Source organism: Leucoraja erinacea, unplaced genomic scaffold, assembly GCF_028641065.1.
Source record: "Leucoraja erinacea ecotype New England unplaced genomic scaffold, Leri_hhj_1 Leri_102S, whole genome shotgun sequence".
NCBI classification, from domain to species: domain Eukaryota; kingdom Metazoa; phylum Chordata; class Chondrichthyes; order Rajiformes; family Rajidae; genus Leucoraja; species Leucoraja erinaceus.
The window spans coordinates 155,001-165,111 of NW_026575264.1; the positions used below are offsets into that span (position 1 = coordinate 155,001).

At 48.5% G+C, this 10,111-nt stretch overlaps 1 protein-coding gene across 1 annotated transcript in view; it reads left to right on the top strand.

Annotated features, from left to right (window-relative positions):
• The window catches only part of myd88 (MYD88 innate immune signal transduction adaptor), a 9,343-nt gene extending 2,443 nt beyond the window's left edge, over window positions 1-6,900 (top strand). Inside the window, exons 4-6 of the mRNA XM_055665002.1 lie at window positions 1-45; window positions 3,186-3,277; window positions 6,380-6,900. The exon at window positions 1-45 is cut by the window's left edge and continues 136 nt beyond it. Of these exons, the coding sequence (XP_055520977.1) occupies window positions 1-45; window positions 3,186-3,277; window positions 6,380-6,534 (292 nt within the window). The 3' untranslated portion in view covers window positions 6,535-6,900. The remainder of the gene's footprint in view (window positions 46-3,185; window positions 3,278-6,379) is intronic.
• The last annotated feature ends 3,211 nt before the right edge of the window (window positions 6,901-10,111 follow it).

The window sequence follows — 10,111 nt, forward strand, 5'->3', positions numbered from 1 at the left end:
AGGATCCTGCATCTGGACCATCTCCAGCGAGCTGATCGAGAATCGGTACACGCAGACAGTCCGCTTCAGTCTAGTTTATAGAAACATATACAATTATAAAAGGACTGGACAAGCTAGATGCAGGAAAAATGTTCCCAATGTTGGGCGAGTCCAGAACCAGGGGCCACACAGTCTTAGAATAAAGGGGAGGCCATTTAAGACTGAGGTGAGAAAAAACGTTTTCACCCAGAGAGTTGTGAATTTGTGGAATTCCCTGCCACAGAGGGCAGTGGAGGCCAAGTCACTGGATGGATTTAAGAGAGAGTCAGATAGAGCTCTAGGGGCTGGTGGAGTCAAGGGATATGGGGAGAAGGCAGGCACGGGTTATTGATAGGGGACGATCAGCCATGATCACAATGAATGGCGGTGCTGGCTCGAAGGGCCGTATGGCCTCCTGCATCTATTTTCTACGTTTCTATGTTTATTGTCACGTGTATCGAGGTACAGTGAAAAGCTTTTGTTGCGTGCTAACCAGTCAGTGGAAAGACAATACATGATTACAATCGATCCATTCACATGATAAGGGAATAACGTTTAGTGCAAGGTAAAGCCAGCAAAGTCCGATCAAAGATACTCCGAGTGTTTAAGAAAGAACTGCAGATGCTGGAAAAATCGAAGGTAGAAAAAAATGCTGGAGAAACTCAGCGGGTGAGGCAGCATCTATGGAGCGAAGGAATAGGTGACGTTTCAGGTCAAGACCCTTCTTCAGACTGATGTGGAGGTGGGAAGAAGAAAGGAAGAGGCGGAGACAGTGGGCTGTGGGAGAGCTGGGAAGGGGAGGGGAAGGAGGGAGAAAGCAGGGACTACCTGAAATTGCGGGTGAGGCAGCATCTAAAAGGATAGTCTGAGGGTCACCAAAGAGGTAGATAGTAGTTCAGCACTGCTCTCTGGCTGTGGTAGGATGGTTCATAGAAACATAGAAAAATAGGTGCAGGAGTAGGCTATTTGGCTCTTTGAGCCAGCACCGCCATTCAATACGATCATCGCTGATCATCTAAAATCAGTTCCCTTGATTCCCTTAGCCCTAAGAGCTAAATCTAACTCCCTCTTGAAAACATCCAGTGAATTGGCCTCCACTGCCTTCTGTGGCGGAGAATTCCACAGATTCACAACTCTCTAGGTGAAAATGTTTTTCCTCATCTCAGTCCAAAATGGCCCAGCCCTTCTTAAAATGTGTGACCCCTGGTTCTGGACTACCCCAACATCGAGACCATTTTTTCTGCATCTAGCCTGTCCAATCCTTTAAGAATTTTACATGTTTCTACGAGATCTCCTCTCATCCTAAATTCCAGAGTGTACAAGCCCAGCCGCTCCATTCTCTCAGCATATGACAGTCCCGCCATCCCTGGAATTAACATTGTGAACCTACGCTGCACTCCCTCAATAGCAAGAATGTCCTTCCTCAAACTAGGGGACCAAAACTGCACACAATACTCCAGGTGCGGTCTCACCAGGGTCCTGTACAACTGCAGTAGGACCACCTTGCTCCTATACTCAAATCCTCTCGCAATGAAGGCCAACATACCATTAGCTTTCTTCACTGCCTGCTGTACCTGCATGCTTACTCTATAGTAGCAGAATTAGGCATTCGGTCTACTCTGCCATTCAATCATGGCTGATCTATCTCTCCCGCCTAATTCCATTCTCCTGCCTTCAATAACCCCAAATGCTCAGACACCTGTACTAATCAAGAATCTATCTCTGCCTTAAAAATATTCTCGAAATATCACTATCAACCCCTCCACAATCTCTAAAGCCATCTCTTTCAGGACCCTATGGTGCAGTCCATCCAGTCCAGCTGACGTATCCACTTTCAGCTTCCCAAGCACCTTGTCCCTGGTAATAGCCACTCCACGACCTTCCACCCCTTGACAATCCTCATGATTCTATATTTATGGTAATAAGTCATTATAATGGTTTAAAATAGTGAAATGTTAAATCGAATAGCAAAAGGCGTGGATAGAGTGGATGTTTCCACTAGTCAATAGATAATAGGTGCAGGAGTAGGCCATTCGGCCCTTCGAGCGAGCACCGCCATTCTATGTGATCATGGCTGATCATCCACAATCAGTACCCCGTTCCTGCCTTCTCCCCATATCCCCTGACTCTGCTATCTCTAAGAGCCCTATCTAGCTCTCTCTTGAAAGTATCCAGAGAACCGGCCTCCACCACCCTCTGAGGCAGAGAATTCCACACTCACCACTCTGTGTGAACAAAGTGTTTCCTCATTTCCGTTCTAAATGGCTTACCCCTTATTCTTAAACTGTGGCCCCTGGTTCTGGACTCCCCCAATATCGGGAACATGTTTCCTGCCTCTTGCGTGTCCAAACCCTTTATAATCTTATATGTTTCAATAAGATCCTCCCTGTCATCCTTCTAAACTCCAGAGTGTACAAGCCCAGCCGCTCCATTCTCTCAGCATATGACAGTCCCGCCATCCTGGGAATTAACCTTGTGAACCTACGCTGCACTCCCTCAATAACAAGAATGTCCTTTCTCAAATTAGGAGACCAAAACTGTACACAATACTCCAGGTGTGGTCTCACTGGGGCCCTGTACATCTGCAGAAGGACCTCTTTGCTCCTATAATCAACTCCTCTTGTTATGAAGGACAACATGCCATTTGCTTTCTTCTCTGGTGGGAGAGTCTAGGACTAGAGGTCGTGGCCTCAGAATTAAAGGACATTCTTTTAGCAAGGAGATAAGGAGGAATTTCTTTAGCTATGGATAGGTGACGTTTCACAGATTCGAAGAGTACAGGGTTGTAGGTTAATTGGCTTCTGTAAATTGTCCCTAGAGTGTAGGATAGAAGGAGTGTATGAGTTGGATGGCGCGGACTCGGCGGGCCGAAGGGCCTGATTTTGCGCTGTATTTCTAAACAAATTTCCCACAGACAAAGTCCAATGTCCGCAATGGGGTAGAGGTGAATCGGACAGCACCCTAGCTTATGGAATGACCATTCAGAAACCTGATAACAGAGGGGAAGAAGCTGTTCCTGAGTCTGGTGGTGCGCGCTTTCAAGCTTCTGTACCTTCTGCCGGACGGGAGCGGGGAGAAGAGGGAATGACCGGGGTGGGACAGGGACAGGGACAAGTCTTTGGTTTTTCCTGGAATCTCACTGATTTATTTTCCATATTAAACGGCAGGTGTAGAAGAATGGTGGCCGTGATCTCCGATGACTATTTGGTCAGCGATGAGTGTGATTTCCAAACCAAGTTTGCCCTGAGTCTAAGTCCAGGTAAACCAGCTATGTATTATGTACATCCACTCCTCAACTCCCTGGTCAACTTGTCCCTTCCCACCCAAACCACCCCCTCCCCAGATACTTTCCCCTGCAGGAGATGCAACACCTGGATCTTTACCTCCCCCCTCGACTCCATCCAAGGACCCAAGCAGTCTTTCCAGGTGAGGCAGAGGTTCACCTGCACCTCCTCCAACCTCATCTACTGTATCCGCTGTCCAAGGTGTCAACTTCTCTACATCGGTGAGACCAAGCGCAGGCTCGGCGATCGTTTCGCTGAACACCTCCGCCCAGTCCATCTTAACCTACCTGATCTCCCGGTTGCTCAGCATTTCAACTCCCCCTCCCATTCCCAATCTGACCTTTCTGTCCTGGGCCTCCTCCATTGTCAGAGTGAGGCCCAGCACAAATTGGAGGAACAGCACCTCATGTTTCGCTTGGGCAGCTTACACCCCAGCGGTATGAACATTGACTTCTCCAACTTCAAGTAGCCCTTGCTTTCCCTCTCTCTCCATCCCCTCCCCCTTCCCAGTTCTCCCACCAGTCTTACTGTCTCCGACTACATTCTATCTCTGTCCTGCCCACTCCCCTGACATCAGAGACACAATCACAATCAGTTTTAATCGTCACATTGCACATAAAGTGCAAGTGAAATGAATTTGTCAGCAGTGCTACAATGAAAAATAACACTCAAAAACACAATAAACATTTAACACAAACATCCACCACAGCATTCATCACTGTGGTGGAAGGCACAAAATTTGGCCAGTCCTCCTCCATTTTCCCCCAGTGGTCAGGACCTCAACCCTCCGCAGCTGCCGCAGTGGGTGTCTAGATGAGTTGACTAGGTAATGTCCGAAGAAGGGTCTCGACCTGAAACGTCACCTATTTCTTCTCTCCAGAGATGCTGCCTGTCCCGCGGAGTTACTCCAGCATTTTGCGTCTCACTTTAGCTCAATGCTGGGTGTGTGCTGGTAATCCTCATCTCTTGCAACTTCTTCTTAAAAGTTCTACTTTATTGTCGTGGGTACCAAGCTAGCCAGTCAGCAGAAAGACTAGACATGGTTTCAATCATGGGGCCACAGTTTAAGAATAAGGGGTAAGCCATTTAGAACGGAGAGGAGGAAACACTTTTTCACACAGAGAGTGGTGAGTCTGTGGAATTCTCTGCCTCAGAGGGCGGTGGAGGCAGGTTCTCTGGATACTTTCAAGAGAGAGCTAGATTGGGCTCTTAAGTTTCAGATTCAGATTCAATTTTAATTGTCATTGTCAGTGTACAGTACAGAGACAACAAAATGTATTTAGCATCTCCCTGGAAGAGCGACATAGCAAACGATTTGAATAAATAATAATAAGTGTCCGGGGGGGGGGGTGATTGGCAGTTACCGAGGTACGTTGTGTAGTAGAGTGACAGCCGCCGGAAAGAAGCTGTTCCTCGACCTGCTGGTTCGGCAACGGAGAGACCTGTAGCGCCTCCCGGATGGTAGGAGGGTAAACAGTCCATGTTTGGGGTGAGAGCAGTCCTTGGCGATGCTGAGCGCCCTCCGCAGACAGCGCTTGCTTTGGACAGACTCAATGGAGGGGAGCGAGGAACCGGTGATGCGTTGGGCAATTTTCACCGCCCTCTGCAATGCCTTCCGGTCGGAGACAGAGCAGTTGCCATACCATACTGTGATGCAGTTGGTAAGGATGCTCTCGATGGTGCAGCGGTAGAAGTTCACCAGGATCTGAGGAGACAGATGGACCTTCTTCAGTCTCCTCAGGAAGAAGAGACGCTGATAAGATAGTGGAGTCAGGGGGTATGGGGAGAAGGCAGGAACGGGGTACTGATTGTGGATGATCAGCCATGATTACATTGAATGGTAGTGCTGGCTCGAAGGGCCGAATGGCCTACTCCTGCACCTATTGTCCATTGTCTATTGTCAATCGAGCCGTCCACAATGTACAGATACATGATGAAGGGAATAATGTTTAGTCCAAGGTAAAGTCTGATCAAGGATAGTCCGAGGGTCACCAATGAGGTAGATAGTAGTTCAGGACTGCTCTCTGGTTGTGGTAGGATGGTTCAGTTGCCTGATAACAGCTGGGAAGAAACTGTCCCTGAATCTGGAGGTGTGCGTTTTCACACTTCTGTACCTTTTGCCCGATGGGAAAGGGGAGAAGAGGGAGTGGCCGGGGTGCCACTGGTCCTTGATGATGCTGCTGGCCTTGCCGAGGCAGCGTGAGGTGTAGATGGAGTCAATGGAAGGGAGGTTGGTTTATGCGATGGTCTGGGCTGCGTATACAATTCTCTGCAATTTCTTGTGGTCTTGGATGGAGCTGTTCCCAAACCGTGCTGTGATGCATCCAGGTAAAATGGTTTGTACGGCGCGTCTGTAGAAGTTGGTGAGAGTTGTAGGGGACATGCCTAACTTCCTCAGCCTTCTAAGGAAGTAGAGGCGTTGGTGTGCCTTCTTGGTCGTTGCTTCAATGTGGGTGATCCAGGAGAAGTTGTTGGTGATATTGACTGCTGTGAATTTGAAGTTTAATGAGGAATAGATCGGGTAGATGTACAGAGTCTCTTGCCCAGAGTAGGGGAATCGAGGACCAGAGGACATAGGTTTAAGGTGACGGGAAAAGATTTAATAGGAATCGGAGGGGTAACTTTTCACACAGAGGGTGGTGGGTGTATGGAACAAGCTGCCAGAGGAGGTGGTTGAGGCTGGGACTATCCCAACGTTTAAGAAACAATTGGACAGGTACATGGATAGACAATAGACAATAGGTGCCGGAGTAGGTCATTCGAGCCAGCACCACCATTCAATGTGATCATGGCTGATCATCCCCAATCAGTACCCCGTTCCTGCCTTATCCCCATATCCCCTGACTCCACTATTTTTAAGAGCCCTATCTAGCTCTCTCTTGAAAGTATCCAGAGAACCGGCCTCCACCGCCCTCTGAGGCAGAGATCGGACAGGTTTGGAGGGATTGGGCCAAGCGCAGGCAGGTGGGACTAGTGTAGCTGGGACATGTTGGTGGTGTGGGCAAGTTGGGCCGAAGGGCCTGTTTCCACACTGTGTCACTCCGTGACTCTAAACGCAGTGATTGTTGTTTCTGCAGGTGCCCAGGACAAGCGTCTGATTCCGGTGAAGTACAAGCACATCAAGAGAGAGTTCCCCAGTATTCTCCGTCACATCACCATCTGTGACTACACTAACCCCAGCACCAAGTCATGGTTCTGGAAGCGGCTTGCAAAGGCCCTGTCTCAGCCCTGAGGGGGTGGGGAGCGGGACACTCGACATAGTTGCTGGGATGTCCAGCAGACCGCGACTCTGCTGTCTGTAGACAATGTCTGATGAAGGATCCTGACCCGAAACGTCACCTATCCATGTTTTCCACAGATGCTGCCTGACCCGCTGAGTTACTCCAGCACTCTGTGAAACGTCACCTATCCATGTTCTCCACAGATGCTGCCTGACCCGCTGAGTTACTCCAGCACTCTGTGAAACGTCACCTATCCATGTTCTCCACAGATGCTGCCTGACCCGCTGAGTTACTCCAGCACTCTGTGAAACGACACCTATCCATGTTCTCCACAGATGCTGCCTGACCCGCTGAGTTACTCCAGCACTCTGTGAAACGTCACCTATCCATGTTCTCCACAGATGCTGCCTGACCCCCGCTGAGTTACTCCAGCACTCTGTGAAACGTCACCTATCCATGTTCTCCACAGATGCTGCCTGACCTGCTGAGTTACTCCAGCACTCTGTATCCTCTATTATAAACCAACGTCTGCAGTTCCTTGTTTCTACAACTGCCCCCATTGCCCTGACAACTCTATGCTTTCCTCAGTAGTGTTTGGTGCGTTAGAATGGAAAAGGCCCTTCGGCCCACTTTGTCCATTCCGACCAGCGATTACCAATAAGCTGGGGACAATTTTACCGAAGCCAATTAACCTACAAACTTGCGAGTCTTTGGAGTGTGGGAGGAATCCGGAGCACCCGGAGAAAACTCACGCGGTCACGGGGAGAACGTGCAAACTCTGTACAGACAGCACTCGTAGTCAGGATCTCTGGCGCTGTGAGGCAGCAACTCTACCGCTGCACCACCGTGACGCATAAGCAATAATCTTCTCAATCTTCAACTTTTCGCCTTAATGTTCTCCTGTCAAAACTGGAGTGATAGATTGCATGGTCAAAGTCAGTCTGAAGAAGGGTCTCAACCCGAAACCTCTCCTATCCATGTGTTCTCCACAGATGCTGCCTGACCCGCTGAGTTACTCCAGCACTCTGTGCTTTGCTCAAGATTCCAGCACCTGCAGTTCCGTGTGTCTCCATTGTTGATGTTTAACAGATCTCTGAAGGACTCGGGTGGGCACGGTGCTGTTGCTGCCTCACAGCGCCGGAGACCCGGGTTCCATCCTGACTACGGGTGCTGTCTGTATGGAGTTTGTACGTTCTCCCCGTGACCTGCGTGGGTTTTCTCCGGTATCATCAGTTTCCTCCCACACTCCAAAGGCGTGCAGGTTTGTAGGTTAATTGACTTGGTGTAAATGTAAATTGTCCCTAGTGTGCTTAAGATAGTGTTAGTGTGCGGGGATCGCTGGACGGCGCGGACTCGGTGGGCCGAAGGGCCTGTTTCCGCACTGTATCTCTAAACCAAACTGCTAAGTTGTACCAAACCCCAATCAATCCTTCAAGAAGAACATTTGCTTGTCATAAGACTCGGGGATAAAACCACTGAACATATCCCCAGCACGGGACTGACAGATGGAGATCATGTCCCAGCCAACTATTGATCATGCTCTCTGCCTTCTGAAAGTGTTCAGATAAAGACACGAAATGTCCACTGGTTCTTGATTCCTCTACTCTGGGTAAAAGACTGTGTGCGTCTACCCGATCTATTGCCCTCATGATTTTGTACACCTCCACACAATCACCCCTCATCCACCTGCGCTGCAGGGAATAGAGTCCCAGCCTACTTAACCTCTCCCTGTAGCCCACACCCTTGAGTCCTGGCAACATCCTCGTCAATCACTCAATAAACTGTTAAAGGGCCTGTGTCCCACTTGGCAATTCCCTTTCAGCGACTGCCGGCGACATATCAGTGTCGCCAAAAGATTTAGAACATTTCAAAATCCAGCGGCAACACAAAAAATGTTGCGACACTTGGAAAAACACCGGCGACAATACGTCATCACGGCGTGTATTCTCCGGTGACCTGTCAGTCAGTCAATGATGCCGGCAGTCGCTGAAAAAATCACCAAGTGGGACGGGCCCTTAACTAAGAACTGCCTGAGTTGCACTTTGGGGTTTGGCAATAAAACTGGGGCTTTTAATTTCTTGTTTTTGGTTTTGTTTGTTACGTTATCTATATCGACTGTGTTTGCAACTTGTTAAGCTGCTGCAAGTAAGAATTTTACATCTCTGTTCGATACAAATGACAATACAAGAGTGTGTTGCAGAACGGGACATGTCAATAGATAATAGGTGCAGGAGTAGGCCATTTGGCACTTTGAGCCAAATGTGATCATGGCTGATCATCCACAATCAGTACCCCGCTCCTGCCTTCTCCCCATACCCCCTGACTCCACTATCTTTAAGAGCCCTATCTAGCTCTCTCTTGAAAGCATCCAGAGAACCGGCCTCCACCGCCTTCTGAGACAGAGAATTCCACACAGTGTCTGGAGGCAGACACCCCATCATTCTGTCTCATGGTTCCAGTCGCTCGGTAATTATTTTACAAATTAATTCTTAAACCTCGCAAATAATTTTCTTGCAAATAATCTCTCGTCACTTTAAAGCTGAAGGGTGGATATTTCCAGTCGGAATCTGCTGGGTGGAGAGGCTGTAGACAAGGATACAACTCTGGGCAGGAAGGAACTGCAGCTGCTGGTTTACACCGAAAATAGACACAGAGTGCTGGAGTAACTCAGAGGGTCAGGCAGCATCTGTGGAGAACATGGATAGGTGACGTTTCGGGTCGGGACCCTTCTTCAGTCAATGTCAAAGTGTTATTGACCGGGCCATTTACGTTACTCCCTGTTGATGTAATATTTGAGCTGTACATTTATTTGTTGTCATTTGTTTTGCTCTAGTTTTATGCATTATTAGTGAATTTACATTTTTTTCCCCTATATTTTGTTTTTCTTTATATTAAAACAATAACAAACACTTTGTGTGTGAGGTTTGATGGATCACAGTCTACTGATGTCATCTGGTCCAGGTGTGCACCAATTCTCCCACTATCCGAGAAAGCCAATGACCTTTATAACAAGAGGAGTCGAGTATAGGAGCAAAGAGGTCCTTCTGTAGTTGTACAGGGCCCTAGTGAGACCACACCTGGAGTATTGTGTGTAGTATTGGTCCCCTAATTTGAGGAAGGACATTCTCGCTATTGAGGGAGTGCAGCGTAGGTTTACAAGGTTAATTCCCAGGATGGCGGGACTGTCATATGCTGAGAGAATGGAGCGGCTGGGCTTGTACACTCTGGAGTTTAGAAGGATGAGAGGGTATCTTATTGAAACATATAAGATTATTAAGGGTTTGGACACGTTAGAGGCAGGAAACATGTTCCCGATGTTGGGGGAGTCCAGAACCAGGGGCCACAGTTGAAGAATAAGGGGTATGCTCTTTAAAACGGAGTCGAGGAAACACTTTTTCACACAGAAAGTTGTGAGTCTGTGGAATTCTCTGCCTCAGAGGGTGGTGGAGGCCGGTTCTCTGGATACTTTCAAGTGAGAGCTAGATAGGGCTCTTAAAGATGGCGGAGTCAGGGGATATGGGGAGAAGGCAGGAATGGGGTACTGATTGGGGATGATCAGCCATGATTACATTGAATGGCGATGCTGGC